This window comes from Carettochelys insculpta, chromosome 12 (genome assembly GCF_033958435.1).
Source record: "Carettochelys insculpta isolate YL-2023 chromosome 12, ASM3395843v1, whole genome shotgun sequence".
Classification (NCBI taxonomy): domain Eukaryota; kingdom Metazoa; phylum Chordata; order Testudines; family Carettochelyidae; genus Carettochelys; species Carettochelys insculpta.
In genome coordinates, this window is record NC_134148.1 from 47,027,089 (window position 1) to 47,046,764 (window position 19,676).

Below are 19,676 nucleotides of genomic sequence, written 5' to 3' on the forward strand. Positions count from 1 at the left end.
CACGGAGGTCCTTCTTGAAATCCTCTTATTCCTTTCCGCTGGTAGGAGTAAGGGGATTTCTAAGTCGGCGGGGTCCTTTTGAAAAGGACTCCTGTATGGACAAGCCGTGCGGCAGCAAACAGGAGCAATTTCGAAAACCTGTGGCCAGCAGCATGCTAATGAGGTGCTGAATATGCACTTCAGCTCCTTGTTAGTAATCTTTGAAATGGCCATTTGCATGGCTATTTCGAAGATTTGGGCTAGTGTAGATGTAGTCATTGTGTTGAATATTTTATCTGGAGATTTGTTCAGTAATGTACTCTGGGACTGCACTATGTGGGTGAATTATTTTAGAACTGTTGAATTAGCTTCCTCTCCTGTGGGCTTTCTGTCTCTTTAGTGAGGATGCACCCTGACACAGTTTTATCCCACAATCTGCTTTCTGTTTCTGAACTGATGTCTTGTTTTTTTATTAGCATATTTCAAGCTGGTGAGACCTAGAAAGTGGCTTTCTTAGAAATTATGAGTAGATGATTGGAGGCACTGAACCAGAAATAAAGGGAAGGTTTCTGAATATGGTGTGGCAACACCAGACCTACCACTGTAGGGATAGCAGAAAGTCTGAGAGAATAAATTGTGCTCATATATTTTATAAAATCCCATTGTGGACCTTATTGTCTCATGAAGACAACACCTGTCTTTGGGAAAGGGAAAGGAATTAGAGGGCAGGGAAGGTAGCCTGACTGACATGAGATGGCAGAGGAAGTCTCAAGGTATTTCTTCACTTTATACGTGTCAACTTAATTTTTAACTTATAGCCACTGCAATAACTATTGTGATGGTGCATGTTCATACTACCCTCCTTGAATTGGTTGTGAGCGTCCTTATTGGGAGTACTACTACTGACTTAAAAGGGGCATTGTCAGCGTGCTGAGAGCTCTCTGCCAGGTGCATAGCTGCCTCATAGGCTCCCTAGCTCCCAGCAGGCTGCTCCTCCTTCCTTGCTTCCCTGGGAGCAGGGAGGAAGACAGCCAAGGCTTCTTGTCCTGGGGAAGTGGGTCCTATTTCCGTGGGTTCCCCTTCCTGGCTCCCTGCTGGGAACTGGGCAGCCACTGAGCCATCATGGAGCAGTGAAATTGACAAAACAGCCAATGTTCTCCACCCTGACGTGGGGAGTGTAAAAGAACCACCTACCCACACATCTTGCGTCAAGTCCCAGGCAGGACTGGGGCCCATTCTTGACTCATCTTCCATCTGAGAGTGGGATTCAGCTGTCTGGACTTCTTATCTGGGATCCATTTATGTCCCAGCTGGGAGCAATGTCTAGCTATCCAACCCTCTTGAAATTGACATAAGAACTAAGCTGATATAAGCAATAGCATGTTTACAGGCACTGTCTCCCTACCTATACCAAAATAAGCCCTATGCTTCGTATTAGTTTGGTGTAGTAGGGCACATACATCAGCAGGAGAAAGCTGTAGTATAGACATTGACCTAATTAGGGTCTGCTTTGTGCTAGCTGACTTGGGCTCATGTGGCTCAGGCTGCGACACTATTCAATTACAATGGGGATGTTTAAGCTCAGGCTGAACCTTGTGTGGTGGGAGGGTCCCAGAGCTAGACCTGTGACGTGAGCCCAAATCTCTACAGCACAGTTAAGTAGCCCCTCAGCCCAAGCCCTGTGAGCCCAAGTCATCTGGCACAGGTCAGCTGCGGATGTTTAACTCCCTTGTAGATATAACCACAGTGCATCAAACATTTTTCGTGTGCATTTTAAATAAAACAAATTATGACTTTTCAGTTTTACACTTGGCCAAAGACAAACATGGGAAGATGAACAGCATCAAAGTGTTAAGAATGAGAATGCCTTATAAAGTAAATGTGTGTCTGTGTGTCCATTGTCTGGTTTCAGTCTCAGTGGCGTGGCTACAAACAGCGGAAGGAATACCAAGGTCGCTTGGACTACTTGAGAGCACACAGGGATCAAGTAGTGAAGGTACAGTTTCTGGAAAGTGTGTCTAATCTTAGTCATAGAAATTAGAGATGGACAAGGGCTTTTAGGTTTTATAGTCTGTCCTCAGGAGCAAGGGCAGAAACATTCAATATCAAGGATTATGACTGTTTTTTAGTTCTTTGTCCAGTGGAATCTTAAAAATCAGCAGGGCTCCTTCTTCTTTTCTTGATAGAAAATTCCACTGTCTCACCTATCTGATGTTCAGAAAGTTTCTAATGTTCATCCTAAATCCCTAAGTTCACCACATTCCCCTAATTATATCCCCTCCTTGTGTATGATCCTGAATAATCCCTTTCCCATTCTTGTCTTGATATCCTTCAGATATTTATTAAATGTTAGTGTTTGCTACTCTTCCTCCTCATGTGTAGTTGAGCCAAAATTTACCTATTTAGCTCTTTCAACAATTCTTCATGCATCAGTTCTTCCAGCTGTCTGATCATTTTTTTTGCAGTTCTTTAAATTCCGGTTAATTCCTCAAATTTTTTTTGGTAATAACAAGGTTATTGTGGTACCCTGTCATGGAGGAAAGAGTTTGTGTTTCATTATTATTTCACAGATTCAATCAATGACCAGGATGTATCAAGCCAGAAAGCGGTACAGAGAGCGGCTGCAGTATTTCAGAGACCATGTAAGAGTCTTTCTGCTATACTACTTTTAATATATATATTTTTTATTATAATGTGAATGAAATGACATGGGATTTTTTTTCCTCCTAGATAAATGACATTGTAAAAATCCAGGCATTTATTCGTGCAAATAAAGCCAGAGATGACTACAAAACTCTCAGTAAGTACAGCGAATGGAATGAGGCTCAGGTAGCTGTTGATTCTGTATGTCCATAGTACACCGTTAATGCAGTCTGCAGGATTGTAGACTTTTTTATAAGAATAGTAGTATGGAAGGTATTTGAGGTGGTTTTGGTAGGGGAAAATGTAAGGTTGGGGAGCACTGAGGGTGAGAGAAACTTTTAAATCCAGACATCATGTAGCTACTGATGGATAGAACTAGAGATTCTCAATTAACTGTGGCATCACAAATAGGCCTAGATTTATATTTGTCTGACAGTTTCTTTTGTTGCTGGTTATACTCACATTTTGTCAAAAAATAAGTTATTCTAAATCTTGCTAGAAGCTGTTTATTTTGCATGGCGCTAAGTTTGTCTAGTGAAAGATACTTTATATGCTGTTAAAATAATATTTTTTCTCTTTGCTTGATGTGTCTTCTTTTCCTTTTAGTCAGTGCTGAAGACCCACCTATGGCTGTGGTCCGGAAATTTGTCCACTTACTGGATCAGAGTGATCAGGATTTTCAGGAAGAGCTTGACCTGATGAAGCTGCGTGAGGAGGTTGTAACCCTAATCCGATCCAATCAGCAATTGGAAAATGACCTTAATCTCATGGACATCAAAATTGGACTGCTTGTGAAAAACAAAATCACATTGCAGGTACGAAGCACACTAATAGAGAAAGTCTAAGTACATAGTCAGGCATATGGACCAGATAGCGGAGAGAACCAGCAAGCCCCTCCCCCTCCACCCCGCCAGCTCTCAGTTATTTTAGACAGGTCTACTAATTGAAGAGTCAATCCCACTATGGGGAAGGAAGTGCATATGAAACAGAGGGGCTTCAATGCAATAATCACAGCAAGTGGAAGTTGAAGGGGATTCAGATGGACAAATGGGTGTGTTTGTAGCACCCACTTGTGCCTCAGAAGGCAGGACAAGAAATGCTTCAGAGGTAACCAAGCAAGAGCAAACAGATGATGTGGAGGGCTTTCTGATGGGCCTGCCGGAAAGAGGGGTTTGTTAAAAAGATGATGAGAGTTTTAAAGACAAAAATATGACTGCTGTCTCCCTTTAATTATTATTTAAGATATTGTAGCATCAATGTCAGCTCAGTCTCTGCTCCAATAATTTACAGTCTAAATCAGGCAAAATATTGTTGCATTGTATATCAGACACATGAGAAGCCAAGGGAAGGTTCTACTGTAAGTTGTGGAAAATATCCAAGGGTATTTATTTTGAAATGCTTCATAAAGTGGAATTATTGAGAGATAGCTGAGTAACTCTAGAACTCTGGAAATCTAATGTAGTTCCGTTTTGTTGGGTGTTCTGGGTATTGTTGCTTAATTCTTCTGTGTCTCAGTGCCCCCATCTTTAAAATGGTTACAACTTTAATACATACTGTCAAGGTTGTTCCCCACTCTGGCATGTTGAGTGCAGAAGGTAGGGGCCCACAAGATACTTATAAAATATCTTACCACTAAAGATTCCTGTTTAAAAACGCCCCAAGATCACAGATTCCCTGACCTTGGGTTGGCACAGGTTGAATCTCTCTCATCTGGCGCCCTCGGGACCTGACTGGTGTTGGATGAGAGAGTTTGCCAGACCATGGGAGTTAAATATTGTATAGCATATTAACCATGCTTCCGCTGCTTACTGGGCTCTTAGAAGACATTTAGGGGTAAATTACAGCTGTATAATAGCACAGAACAGTGAGTGCCAGGACTGGTGGCTTTAAACAAATTTTATGGTATCATGGGAAACTTGTCCACACCCATGAGAAGTGATTGTCTGGCTAACTAAAATCATACCAGGTTACAGATGTTGCCAGATGAGAGCGTTCCGGATTAGAAAGGTTCAACACATGTCGCTACCACAACTCAAATGCAAAAACATAAGAACAGCTATACTGGGTAAAACCAAAGGTCCACCTAGCCCCATATCCTCTCTTCCGACAGTGGCCAATGACAAATTCCCCAGAGGGTGTGAACAGAACAGATAACGAAGTGATTCCTTTCCCATCACCCATTTCTGGTCTCTGACAAACAGAAGCTAGGAATACCATTCCTACACATCCTGGCTAATAAGTATTGATAAACCTGTCCTCCAGGAATTTAAGTTCTTTTTTTGAAGCTTGTTAAAATCCTGGTCTTCACAATGTCCTCTGGAAAGGAGTTCCACAGTTTGACTTGAGCTGCGTGAACAAATATTTCCTTTCATTTGTTTTAAACCTGCTACCTATTAGTTTAATTTGGTGACTACTAGTTATGGGAACAAGTAAATAACTTTTGCTTATTCGCTTTCTCTATACCTGCATGATTTTATAGACCTCTCCCATATAGACCTTTCGTCATCTAGACCCTTAGTCTCCTGTTTTCTAAAACCCCTTTGAGAACCTAGTAGAGTGTGTTTGGGAATTCATTCTTGTGGGGTACCCACTAAGCTCTTTAACCCTTCCCTCTGGAGATAGCTTGAAAAATCTGTAATTTTTAATAGTTGGCCCTACAGTCTTAGGCATGTGCGCACACAGCCTCCTGCCTTCCAAGACACAGAAATCAGACCATACTATTAGAAAGATATTTTTTATTTAGCAAAGGCAAAAAACATACTTGGTGAAACACTTTCTGGTTTCTAGGTGTTACGGAACAGCAGAAAAAAAGAAATATTAAAACAGAGCGAATTGCTTCCCTGGTGTTCAGTTTGACTGTTAAGTGGGTAGTTACATGTGCTCAGCACAGGGAAGTCCAGCAAACCTAAAAGAGAGTGAGCAGTGGCTTAAATTCCTCCTAATGGAAGCAGTTCATCATCTGCAGTCAAACCCTGGTGCCAGGGATCCCACCCCGGCATGTCTTCTTCCGAGCAGAGTACACACTCCTCAAGAGTCTGGGCACCAAAGCAGGACATGACCAAAGACTTTCAGCACTGTCATGGAGTACCTTGAAGACACTCCAGCCTTCGGCACTGGTCACAATCACCAATGCAGAAAGAAGATGGAAAGGGGCTGATGCCCTTTGCCTAAATCCTGAGACCAGGCATGAGTGGAACTACAGTCCTGCTATGGCTCTGACTCTAAGACTTGGGAGTGGCCAGGTTGACTCCTGCCCGAGCAGGGCAGTCCACTGAGGGGATCTTGCATTCACCAAACCCCTTGGAGCGTGTGCTGCTTCCATCTACTCCTGAAACATTTGAGGCAGCACAGGACCTGCTCAGACTCAAAGCACTGTCTCTCCAAGACACTCTCCCACAGCATGTAGTAGAAGGGAAAGCTGGCTGTGATGTTTCCCTGCACCTCATTGCCGCAGCAACCACAGATGCCAGTGTCTCCATACAAGGAGCTGGTCAGTCCCCAGGCTTCCAAAGCTCTGTGTTAAGAGGTGCAGCACTGCCCTGGTGTCTGTATTCTGAAACCTCCTGGTCAGACTCATTACACTGCAGCTATAGCAGGAGCAGAAGGTCAAGATTAAGGCACCTCAGGAGGTCTTGGCTTATGCAGTGGGTACTTCAATGGCAGAAATCAGTTCAGTGGTTCTTCTGTACTCCGTGGGCTTTCCACCAAGCTCAGGGCTGGAGCCGTGGATCTTGCTTGGGAGCTGCTTCAGTTGTGTCTGCAACCTTTGTCCCTCCAGGTCCAGCAGCTGATCAGTTGCCTCCAGTATCAGTGCCAGCAATTGTGGCACTGTTTCTGACATTGGCACCAACAATGGCACCATTTCCAATAATTTCCTCAGAACTGGAGGTGTCAGTGGCTCAGGTTACAGTGCCAGTCTCTCCTTCAGCACCTGGCTTGGCACCAGTGCTAATGCTGTTATTTGCTACATGCACAGTTGTCCTTTTCCGCCAGACAGCAGAGTATCCCACCTCTGTCCCCACCAGCTCACTAGATCCCTCCAGTGGGGATGGAAGGGAGCAACTACCTCCCTTGGTGGCTTCCTTCTTATCTTCCCCTGGTGAGGCATTTGCCAGGCACTGCTGTTTCCCCAGTTCTTGCAGAATTCAAGGTGTTGCAGCAGTTGCTGCTCTGGGTCTCGGAGGTTCTGCGCATTGTGGCAGAGGAAGTTGTAGATGATGCAGATGCTATGTTGGCAATCTTTGCCCCTTTGGACTCTTCCTTATTGTGGCTGTGACCAAGACCAAGTGGCAGACTGCATGCCTCTCTGCCACTGACCAACAAGCACAATGAACAGTGGTACTTTGTGACCTCCAAGTCACAACAGACATGCCTATCCACAGTCTGACTCTCTGGTGGTGGATGCTGCTAACTAGTGAGAGAGTCAGGATTTCTAGGTCACTTTCTCCAAGAATAGGAGAGAGTGGGAGGGCTGAGAGAGAGTTTGGTCAAAGGAGGGGTTCTAACCTGGGGCAGGGGATTTGGGTGCAGGATCCGGGAAGAAGTATGGCTGCAGGAGAGGATTGTGAGCTGGGAGTGGGGGTGGGGGAGGGGTGTCAGAGTGAATGGAGTCTGGGAGAGAGTTGTGACCTGGGGTAGGGGAAAGGAGGGTGCAGAGGGTTTGGGTGGTGACCTGAGGTAAGGGGTTAGGGTGCATGATCAGGGAAGGGATATGGGCACAAGAGAGGATACTGGCATGAGAGGAGGGTGCCCCACGGGGTGCAGAGTCTGGGAGGGAGTTGAGGTGTGGTGCCAGAGGCAGGCTTTGTCCTGGAGGTGCCTACCTAAGCAGTTCTGGACTAGCAGTGCTCTCAGGCAAGCTTCCAGGCTTGCTACCTGTTCTAGCCCATTCAGTGTGGCTCTCTGTGCTGTGGGGGAGTCTTCCTGTGCTGTGCCCATCCCCAGCAAATCTCTCAGCACCTGTTGGCCAGTAACTTGAAACCAGCCAATGGGAGCTGAGAGATTTTGCTGGAGGTGGGGACAGTTTAGGAAGGCTTCCCCCTCAGCTCAAAGAATGACAAGGAGTAGCAGGGGCAGGCTGAATTAAAAGGCTTGGCTGGTCGGATCTGACCTGTGGGCCTTATCCTGGCTGGCCGGGCTAGAGTTTAGAGGGTATACTGCCATAAGTGAGGTTTCAGGCCCAGATCAGTATTATTCAAGGAACTAGACAGTTTCCCACCACCATAGCAAGAAACAGCCTGAAGCTTCTGGTATACATGGTGGCTTGTACCTATGTGGTGCACCATGTCAGATTCAGACTTCGACCTCTTCGGTTGTGGCAGGAATCGGTGTGCTACCTTGCCTTCTTCTTGACTCTTCGTTGTGGCTCAACCCTCAGGAGGTATGCTCAGACAGTCATTTGCCAGCCAGTCTGCAGAGATCCCTCTCTCTATTGACAGCTGCATGAAATGTTGGCTAGGGAGCACATCTAGAAGATCATAGGATTCAAGCTCTTTGATGCCAGGTGGATCTGGCTTTCCATGTCGGTGTCCAAGATCTGAGAGTGGTGCACTTGGCATGCTAAGCCTTGCAGGCATGCCTAAACATTCAGTACACCTGCAAGGTGTCATAGTTCTGTGGGGTACGGAATAAGCTGATGGACTATCTCAGCAGGTTGTTTCATTGTCATGAGTGGCCCCTTGCCCCAGATGTTGTGATTTCAGTTTTCGAGTGGTGGGGCTTTCCCCAGAAAGACCTATTCACTATGCAGCATATCAAGAAGTGTCAGAAGTTCTGCTCTTTCCGAAACAGCCCAGGTTCCGGAGCAGACGCATTCCTCCTCCACTTGGGAGGTTTTCGCTTATATGCCTTTTCGCCCATACTGCTCATTTACAAGGGACTTCTCGAGAACTGAAAGGAATTAGCTCAATTTCTGTTGATAGACTACACTACCCAAATGTCCTGTGTAAAAATGACTCTGCTTAGCTTCTGTCTAGGCCTTTCACCTGGATGAGTATGGTCACTTGGTGTTTGCTAACCCAGGGGTCAGCTAGTTTTTCAAAGGGCTCAGAGAACTACATTGTCGCATCTGACAGCCTCTCCCAGTCTATGACCTCAACTCGGTCCTTTCTAGACTAGTGCAACCCGTAAAACCTGTCTGACAGGGGTCAGCTAGTTTTTCAAAGGGCTCAGCGAACTACATTGTCGCATCTGACAGCCTCTCCCAGTCTATGACCTCAACTTGGTCCTTTCTAGACTAGTGCAACCCGTAAAACCTATCAGTACTCTTGGGTGCATTAAATCCACACCCATGGATTTGAGTACATCTAGTTTTTCTAAGTAGCTCTTAACTTGCTCATTCCCTACCGAGGGCTGTCCTCCACCTTCCCATACTTCATTGCATAGCACCACATTGTGGGAGCTATCCTTGCCTGTGAAGACTAAGGCAAAGAAAGCATTGAGTACTTCAGCTTTTCTTACATCATCTGTCACTAGGTTACCTCTCTCATCCAGTAACAGCCCCACACCTTCCCTAAAAACCCTCTTATTGTTAGCATGTCTACAGAAACCCATCTTGTTACCCTTTACATCCCTTGCCAGCTGCAGCTCCAGTTGTGCTTTCACTGTTCTGATTACTTCCCGGCATTCTCCACCCATGTATTTATACTTCTCCTGAGACAAGTGTTCATGTTTTCACTTCTTATATGCATTCTTTTTGAGTTTAAGCTCACCAAAAATTTCCCTGACAAGGCAAGCTGGGTGCCTACCATAATTGCGTTTCTTACTATGCAGTGGGATGGTTTGTTCCTGTGCCTTCAGTAGGACTTCCTTAAAATACTGCCAGTTCTCCTGAACTCTCTTCCCTTTCATCTTCATTTCCCAAGGGATCCTGCCCACCAGTTCTCTCAGGGAGTCAGTGTCTTTTCTTTTGAAATTAAGGGGCTGTGTATTACTGCTCATCTTTCTTCTTTTTGTCAGGATCCTGAAACCTACCATCTCATGGTCTCTGCAGCCCAGGTTATCATCCACTTCTATATCTCCTGCTAGTTCTTTCCTGTTTGTGATTAGCAGGTCAAGTTGTGCATGGCCCCTGTTCATTTTACATCAGCACTTGTACCAAGAAGTTATCCCCAACATTCTCCAAAAACTTACTGGATTGTCTGGGCTTCTGTATTGGTCTCCCAACAAATGTCCGGATGATTAATTCTCCTATGAGAACCAGGGCTTAATTGTCTGAGGAAGTACTCATCTACCTCATCTCCCTGAACTGGTGGTCTATAGCAGACACTAACTACAACATCACCTCTGTTGCTTCCACCTCTAAGCTTAACCCAAAGACACTCAACTGTCTCTTCTCCCTGGACATTCTGGAGCTCTGATCAGTTATACTGCTCCCTCTAACAGAGCACAACTCCTCCTCCTTTTTTCCCCTGTCTGTCCATCCTAAACAGTTACAGAATCACAGAGTCACAGGGCTGGAAGGGACCTCAGGAGGTCATCTAGTCCAGCCCCCTGCTTCACGCAGGATCAACCCCCACTAAGTCATCCCAGCCAGGACCTTGTCCAGCCGGGACTTAAAAACCTCAAGGGGTGGAGAATCCACCACCTGTCTAGGCAACGCATTCCAATGCTTTACCACCTGCCTGGTGAAGTAGTTTTTCCTATCATCTAACCTACACCTTTCCCTCTTCAACTTCTGACCATTACTCCTTGTTCCGCTATCTGACAGCACTGAGAACAGTTTCTCACCCTCTGTTTTAGAGGTCCCCTTCAGGAAGTTGAAGGCTGCTATTAAATCACCCCTCAGTCTTCACTTCTGCAAACTAAACAAGCCCAGATCCCTCAGCCTATCCTCATAGGTCTTGTGCTCCAGACCCTTAATCATTTTTGTTGCCCTTCGCTGAACCTGCTCCAGCAAATCCACATCCTTTTTATACTGGGGGGCCCAAAACTGGACACAATATTCCAGATGTGGCCTCACGAGTGCTGAATAAAGAGGAATAACCACTTCTCTAGATCTGCTCAAAATGCTCCTCCTATGGCATCCTCGTATGCCGTTAGCTTTCTTGGCTACAAGGGCACACTGTTTACTCATACCCAGCCTTTATCCACCATAACCCCTAGGTCCCTTTCCATTGTACTGCTGCTGAGCCAGCCGGTCCCCAGCCTGTAACAATGTTTGGGATTCTTCCGCCCCACGTGCAGGACTCTACACTTCTCCTTATTGAGCCACATCAGATTTCTTTTGGCCCAGTCCTCCAATTTATCCAGGTCCCTCTGGATTCTCTCTCTACCCTCCAACGTATCTACCTCTCCCCCTAGTTTTGTGTCATCCGCAAACTTGTTGAGGGTGCAATCCAGTCCCTGATCCAGGTCATTAATAAAGATGTTGAATAACACCGGCCCCAGAACCGTGCCTTGCGGCACTCCGCTTGAAACAGACCGCCATCCAGATATTGAGCTATTGACCGCTACCCATTGGGCCCAACCATCAAGCCAGCTTTGTATCCATCTTATAGTCCAAGGATCCAATCCCTATTTCCTTAACTTATGGACAAGAATGTTGTGGGAGACTATCAAAAGACTTGCTGAAGTCAAGGTATATCACATCCACTGACTTCCCCATGTCCACGGAGCTTGTTACCTCGTCATAGAAGCTAATCAGATTAGTCAGGCAGGACTTGCCCCTGGTGAATCCATGTTGGCTACTTTTGATCACTTTCCCTCTTCCAAGTGCTCCAAAATGGATTCCTTGAGGATTTCCTCCATTATTTTCCCAGGGACTGAGGTAAGGCTGACAGGTCTATAGTTCCCTGGATTGTCCTTCTTTCCTTTTTTAAAGATGGGCACTACGTTTGCCTTCTTCTAGTCATCCGGTATCTCCCCTGATCTCCAAGAGTCTTCAAGGATAATGGCCAAAGGTTCAGCAATGACCTCTGCCAATTCCCTCAGTACCCTGGGGTGCATTAAATCCAGACCCATGGACTTGTGCACATCTAGTTTTTCTAGATATCTCAGATTGGCTGTATGCTGTTGTAAACAATCTCATCGTAACATTCCTCAGAAAACTTACCAAGCTCAGGAGACTGCTGATGAACCTAACACAAGGCAGCAGTTGTTGCTATAATAGCTCTCAAATCTTTTCAGCAGTGTCAGTGATACTGCCTACATATTTAACAGCTGACACACATTGGTGTCCTCTTGGGACAGGTTAGTACTGCGCTTTGATGTTTGCTTTATTGGCAGTGGCTAGGAACTTAATTTTTGTCTGAATTTATAGTACTCCGGACAGTTGCTTCCTCAAGCTTATCCTTCAGCTAGTCTGTGATGATGATAAACAGTGTGGACAGAAAAAAAATCCTTCCTGAACAATCAAGGTAGGGAACCATGCTGTATATCTGCTATTGACTCTAATATAGCTTTTAATTCCACTATAGAGCTCTTTTATCCCTGTTTTCCAGGGATGCTGAGTCATCTAATTACATTCCACAGACTTTCTCCCTGCTTTTGAATTAAAGTCCTGGTTAAAATCTATGACATGTTCTGTACATAGCACATTAAATTCACCCATCTTCTCAGAAAGCTTTCTTAAGATAAAAACCTTGTTTGTAGGAAAAAGACCAGTCTTAAAACCAAACTGTGAGTAACCTAACATATGATTAGAGACATTAATGTGGCTGTAAAGATTTTTCCCTGTAACAGTAATCCATATAATTGCTACATTTTTTGTCTTACTGCCATTTTTGAACAGATTACTACTCCTTCCAGTCTTTGAGGATGTGATTTGTATGACAGATGGTCTATAAGAGATTTTGCAGCAACGGTATAGCAATATTGTCACATTTCTTCACTAGTTCGTGATAATGTTATTATAGCCCATTGTGTCTTCCCAGACTTCAGCTTGTGAAGTCATTTTGGTTGAAGTAAGGTGTCCCTACCAGAACTTCCTGTGGAAAATTGACTGCAAGCAAGAGACAGATGAACATCTTGAAATGGCCTTCCCATTAGTACAACAGACTCTTATCAATATTGCTATACCGATTTCTTTATTAATCAAGCTGGTGCCCACTTTCTGCTGCAAACACTGCAAAGTTAACTAGAGAATGCTGAGATCATGCCTGGTGGCATCCTGTTCTAAACTGCCTGCCTGAGACAACTGCCAGAGTTCCTCATTTTATTAGAGAATGACATGATGGCATTCCAAAGTCAAAGCCATTCAGCCCTTTACTTTTGCTCTTGGTAGACTTGTCTTTGAAGACTCAAACGGGAGGCCTGTGTGGCTCTCCTCTCCCCCACTCCACTTAATGCCAGCTGCTTAGAGCATCTCCTCAATGATCCATGGGTAAAATTTGGAGGGATGAGGCCCCAGCACTGAGTTGTCAGCAGCCAACACAAGTGATCTGAAACAGAGCCGTTCCTCATCAGATGATAGAGCAAGACTTCAGTCTCTAATGCTAATGCAGATCAGAAGAGAAAGCTGTGTTGTAATAAGTCTTCCATTCAATCAGACTAATTTAGGTTCATTGTTTTGTCAGTCTGCTAAATCAAGATTCACTTTTAGGAGCAGAAGCTGATTGCCAGTGTCATGTTCAGTATCTGCAAATATATACATCTACGGTTGTTGACCGATAACAGCTAATGAAAACGTAGTAGTCTTAGTGAAACCATATGAGCAGCACCAGATCTGCTTATGTCGCTTTAGATGAATCAATCACCTTGTAATGGTTTACGTATGGCCCTTTTTCGTCTTGAGAGACAGTGGTTAGCTGTGGCGGCGAGGAGCTATGGGTTTCAGTCTGCAGCTTCTCCTGTGGCTTATCCATCCAATATTGGATTTGCACGCTCGATTGCAATAACTGCATGTCAGTCTGTTTCTGAATTCTTGAGTCTGAGAGCTTTTCCTTCTAAGATGAAGTTCTTTTGTGCGGCTTGCATGTATACTATTGAAGGATGATGTGCCCTGTCATAGTAATTGTCACCAGGTATTTCGATCTGATACAGATTCCCAGGATTTTGGATCGAAGTTGAATTTGTTCATGGAGGCGTTTTTGCATGTCTCCTTGAATCTTAGCTTTGGTCTTCTTGTTCTCAACCCACATAACAGTTCACCAAAGAGGATTTTTTTTTTGGGAAGATGTTCGTCACCCATTCTTCTCACATGACTAAGCCATCTAGTCTTCTGCTGCTGAGATTCGCCATGAGGCTGGGTATGCCAGATCTTGGTACAGGACATCTGCATTTGAAACTTTATTTTGCCAGCTGATATTCATAATTCTGCCAAGGCAGCAAAAATGGAAGCTGTTCAGTTTTTTCTCCTGATTCAAATAGTTGGCCCATGCCTCAGAACCATATAGCAGGCTACTCAGTACATATACCTGGTAGATTAGTATTTTCGTTTTCACTGTCAGCTTAGGATTGTTCCATGCTTATTTTGTAAGTCTGCCAAAACCAGTAGCTGCTGTCCCGATTCTGATGTTCTGATCTTTGGCTATGGATAGGTTTGTGGTGACGCTAGATCCAAGGTAACAGAATTGTTGAAGCACACCTAATGAGCTGTTATCCAGAATGACATTGGGTCGCTGAGGTATACCTTGAGTGAATACAACAATTTTCTTCATGTTTATGTCGGGGGAAAACAACTTGCAGGCTCTGCACAGAGAATCAATCAGTGACTGTAGCAGGTCTTCATTATGAGCAACAAGAACTGCATCATCTGTGAAGAGGAGTTCACTAATGAAGACTTCTTTGACTTTAGTTTGGCTTTGAGTCTTGCCAGGTTGTAGAGAGAGCCATATAATCTTGTGTGGAGAAATACATCACTGCATGAGTTTTGAAATGCACAATTTAGGAGAACTGAGAAGAATATGTCAAAGAGGGTAGAGGCAAGAACATACCTTTCTTTGACTCAACTGTTCATCGCAGACGGTTCCGATGTAGATCCATCATATTGCACTGTTGCTTTCATGTTTTCATGAAAGAGTGTTATGAGCTGGAGTAGGGTCGGTGGGCAGCCAATCTTGGTTAATACTCTATATAGTCATGATCTACTAACTGTGTCAAATGACTCTGTTAAGTCCACAAATGCTACGAATAACGGCTTTCCTTGTTCTCTGCATTTTTTCTGTAGTTGTCAAAGTGAGAAAATCAGGTCAATTGTTGACCTGCCAGCCCTTAAGCTACACTGTGTTTCTGGATAGACTCGATCTGCAAGTTTTTGCAGTGTTTGAGAATGACATGGTTAAATGCTTTGCCTGTGATGCTCAGTAACAAGATGCCTCTGTAGTTGATGCAGTCACCCTTGTCGCCTTTTTTTTTTTATAGAGAGTGATGATGTTTGCATCCTTCATGTCATGTGGGACATCTCCCGTTCCCCAACATTTTAGGAGTAAATCACAAAGGAAGGAGAAGAGCACAGCCTTGTTTGCCTTTAGGACTTCAGCTGCAATTCTGTCATTTCCTGGTGCTTTTCCATTGGAGAGAACATCAAGAGCTTGAGAAGTTCCTCCTCCATAGGCCCTGCATCTAGCTCAGACATTTGTGAAAGAGTTGGGATAAGGTTGTCAAGTTCAGGTTGTATTGTAAGCTTGTGGGAATAAAGACTTGAGTAGTGTTGCACCCACTCAAGTTTCTGCATCTACAACTTTTTGTCTGTGATCACCTGTCCATCTAAATGGTTCAGTGGGGTGACTTTGATAATGTTTGGTTCGAGTGCTTTCTTCAGTCCGTCATACATGCTTTTCAGGTTGCCCAAATCAGATGCCTTTTGAATATTAGAACGTAGATCGACCCAATACTTGCTCACGCACCACCTGGGTTCTCTCTGAAGAACAGATCTTGCATGTCAAAGTTGATCTCTTGAGCTTTAAGATGGGTTCTTTATGTTATTCAGATGTGCGTTGTGTTTTTCTTGAAGAAGAGGCCTAAGAATGTCAGCATTTTCATCAATTCAGTCTTTGTTTGAGAATTTACATGCTCCAAAGGCAGATTTGGCACATTCGTATATTGCATCTCTCAGCATGGACCATGTTTCATCGATGGTTTGTTGGTCAGGTTTGTGTTCCATTTTGTGAGTGAGGTCATCTGTGAAGACAGAGCATTTTAGCACATCTCTGGTATTGAATGTATTGATTTTTGGCTTATCACAGTCCTTTGTCATATAGAGTTTCTTTGGGGATGACTTTTTCTCTACTGCTGATCAAGGAGTGATCAGTGTCACAATCTGCGCTGTGAGATGTATGTGTAATTTTGACTGTGTTGAGATGTTTCTTGCGTACCAGTACAAGGTCAAGTTGATGCCAGTGACAGGATCTGGGGTGGCACCATGAAACTTGTGACACTTTTTCAAGTTAAAGAAAGTATTAGTGATGCAGAGCTGATTCTGAGAGCGGAATTCGAGAAGCCTTTGACCATTTTCGTTCGTTTTCCCAGTACTATGATAACCAAGGCAGAAGAGCCAGGACTGATGATTGTGTCCAGCTCTTGCACTGAAGTCACAAAGGATGTACAGTTGTTCTCCAGTTGGAAAAGAGTTGAAACTTTCTGAAGATTATAATAAAACCACTCCTTGTCTTCAGCGCACAATGCCAACATGCGTGCATAAGCACTGATGATATTGACATATCCTGACTTGGTGCATAGCTTCAGGGATATAATATGTTCCGATTCAGCTGGGGGCATATTGATAGTTCCAAACAGCAGATCCAACTCCGTAGAGGGGGTGTTCCTGTGAACTGAAGCCCTTCCAGAAGAAAGTGTAGTTGGTTTCTTTCACTGACTCAGCATCTGCCATCCTGGTTTCCTGGAGAGCAACGATGTCGATGTTCCATTTGTGTAGCTGTTGATCTGTGACTGCTGTTTTGCATATTGTGTCAGTGTTCACAAGGTCATGGACAGATTCAGGTCTCGGACACATGGTCCTGCACGTTCCCGCTACCGAGCTGGAGTTTCTCATCTTCTGCCCAATGCCAGAATTCCTGAGAGGACTGACCCACGTCATTATATTTTCCTTTGTGTGCAATAAAATCACCCTGGATCATGATAGCATTGCTTCTCAGAGTTTCATTAAATCTTGATTGTAGATGCTGGGAAAAATTATCTGCAGTTGTAGTGTTTGCCTTGGTGTTGATGTCACCGTACACTTTGATGATGGTAATATTCTTGCAGCTGGTTCAGAGGTAGACTCTGATAGTCGCTCATTAATAACCCATTAGCCTTGCAATGTCCATAGGGTGAAAGTGTAAGAACTGCATCCTGAAAACAAAAACATGCAGTCCTTGCTTTAATTTTACAACTTTCGGGCCAGCAGAACGTTAGATAAAGCACAGATACCAATGTTTTGGCTTTTCAAATGCTTGATGAGGAGAATGGTTTTAGATCTCTTAGACAATATTTTGAATTTTCCAGGAGCCAATTTTACTTTTGCTGCCAAGAAAGGATTCATTACAAGAATTTTGCAAGGATTCATTGATCATTTTGGCCTAGGTAGCAGAAGAAAAACTTATGGCTGCTTCAGCTGCAAGGGCCAGATTGTTGTCAGTGATTAGTTTCAGTATAAACACTCTCACAATGTGAACATAACTCTGACAACCAAGCGGCTCATTTCTTCCCTTGTACAGAGGAAAGCCTATGAGAAGAGACACCATGACCTGAAGGATCAACATATCAGGGATCTATTTAACAGGGCAACAAGTTTCATAGTGGAAGGCTCATCTGTGAGAATTCCCTGCCCACTGTCCTGTTGTCATTATATCCGGGTTTTGTTAGCTTGGATACTTTTGATGATGAGGAGAGATCTGAGGTAATAAACATCTCCAACTTATTTAAAGTTTTATTGGTTAAAGCCAATACCTCATATGGCACCCAGAAATAAATTTGGAAGAGGTCAAACCACAGAGCGCAGTTGTAATGTATTGCATGAGAGACGCTGTTTGTCAGAGTGTCTATAGCATTCTGCACTAGTTGAAGTTCCAAGGAGTTTTAAGATTTAGCTCTCAGTGGAGAGCATGACAGTTATCCAGTCTCTGAGTGTAAAAGGTCTGGATCATTGTGACAAAGTCCTGCCTCTAAAAGAAGCTGAAACATTTTACAAGTGTCAGTGATAGAAAGCATTCTTGCCTGCCCAGAACTATGCTGTGGAGATACTCCTCATGATTTGGAGTATTGAAACCAGGTGATTTTTCACCTTCTCACCTCTTCTCCCTCTGTTGCCTTGGGGTTAAAATGCAGGGAGGAGACAGTCGGAGTCCCAGGCTGGTGAGAGTAAAAGAATCCAAAGCATATCCCTGGATGTTTCCAGAAGTTTTTGCAGTTTTGACTGGACTTTATCGCCCCGTGCTGCTATTTGCTCCAGCCCTCTCGCTTCCTTTTCCTTAGTCTCTTCATCTGTTTTACTCTACGCTTTCCCCACTTACACGGTTCTTTCCTTACTAGTCCGATCAATCATTTCTGTACCCTTTTCTTTTCAATTAATTCATCCTCTTCTGAGTAAACCTAACAAAAATATTGTGGAACAAATGTAAGGGTTACTCCCATTCCGCTGTTCGCTCTGTTTGCGTTGTATTCCTGCCCCCCTTTGTCCATATTGTCTGTTTAGACTGTAAACTCTTTGGGGCCAGGGATTATTTACTACTGTGTTTATGCAGATCTTATTCCAATGGAGCATATGGCCAGGTTCCTGGTGGCTGGATAGCCTAGTGGCTAGATCACAGCTGAGGCGGGCAGAAGCGGGGGCACTGACCTTTTCCACCTGTGCTCCTGGCTTAGGAACTTTGAACCACTCTCCATTTGGTCCTTAAGCTTGGAGCATGCCCTGAATAGTACAGATTCCCCTTAGCTGGGGCCTCTCAGTAAGTTTGTCCCTTTTCCCAGAGGGGTAGAGTGGGGACTTACTTGGTCCTGTGGCTGCTAAGCAGACAGGCTGTGGTTTCTGTTGTGAGGCTGCTGAACCTGCTTCTGTCGCCCTGCTAATAAAGCTCCTTCATTTTCTCCTCACTGCACGCCTGGCATTGGTTGCAAGTAAAGCAGTCTAGAAAGAAACTAGTACGGCACAATAATGGTCTGTCCTAGCTAGAGGCTGCATTTCAGTGAGAAACACCACATGGCTATTCGTATTGAATGCAGCTGATGGATTTAATTAAATCATGTAGGAAATGCTATTTTTGATCATTGCTAGCAGAAAATCATCAACTGATTAAATCAGAGGTGTCCACAGCATACCCCAGTTTAAAATAGGGCATAATCTCTGTTCAGCATTAATAGAGTTAAAAGGACACAGTTTTCAAAAATGTGAATAAGGTTTTGGGGATTTAAAGTTAAATTTGAGTTACTTTTTGTCTTTGCAGGATGTCGTCTCTCATAGTAAGAAGCTGACCAAGAAGAACAAGGAGCAGCTGTCTGACATGATGATGCTGAACAAACAGAGGGGAGGTTTGAAGGCTCTAAGCAAAGAGAAGAGGGAGAAGTTGGAAGCATATCAGCACCTATTTTACTTGCTTCAGGTAAGCAGTTCCCTAAAACTGCTTTTAGAGCTTTTGACAAGCTCTTGTCATGTCCATGTCTTGAATTAGTTATCAACTGTGCACTGTGCTTTGGATCCACCATTGCCAGCATTTGTCTGGGCCTCTAAGGAAGTGAAAGCTGAACCTTTTTTATTGTTATTGTAGACTAATCCGACTTACCTGGCCAAGCTGATATTTCAGATGCCTCAGAACAAATCCACCAAGTTTATGGATTCTGTGATATTCACACTGTATAACTATGCATCCAATCAGAGAGAAGAATACCTGTTACTTCGACTTTTTCAGACAGCGCTTCAGGAAGAAATCAAGTATGTGTTGCTATGACATTACCACAGAGATAGCTTAAAGGACTCTTATTATGATGGCATTTATCACTTGATGTCTTTTGCCACGCTTTTAATCTCTGTTCTTGCTCGTGTCCCCAGTTTCTATCAAAGAATTAATGTGGTTTTCCTTGAAGCACAAGGAAACATCTGTGTATCTTGGAGAGGGCCATTCACTTTTAGCCATTGAGAAGAAAACATGCCTCTTCACACTGAGTTTTAGGGTTTTATTTTA

General features: G+C 44.0%; 1 protein-coding gene across 3 annotated transcripts in view; it reads left to right on the forward strand.

Annotated features, from left to right (window-relative positions):
• IQGAP1 (IQ motif containing GTPase activating protein 1) overlaps positions 1 to 19,676 on the forward strand; it is a 335,028-nt gene that overhangs the window by 200,691 nt on the left and 114,661 nt on the right. For all 3 annotated transcript variants that reach the window (XM_075006488.1, XM_075006490.1, XM_075006489.1), the window contains 6 exons: positions 1,892 to 1,975; positions 2,550 to 2,621; positions 2,710 to 2,779; positions 3,229 to 3,437; positions 18,942 to 19,097; positions 19,263 to 19,426. In XM_075006488.1, the coding sequence (XP_074862589.1) occupies positions 1,892 to 1,975; positions 2,550 to 2,621; positions 2,710 to 2,779; positions 3,229 to 3,437; positions 18,942 to 19,097; positions 19,263 to 19,426 (755 nt within the window). The remainder of the gene's footprint in view (positions 1 to 1,891; positions 1,976 to 2,549; positions 2,622 to 2,709; positions 2,780 to 3,228; positions 3,438 to 18,941; positions 19,098 to 19,262; positions 19,427 to 19,676) is intronic.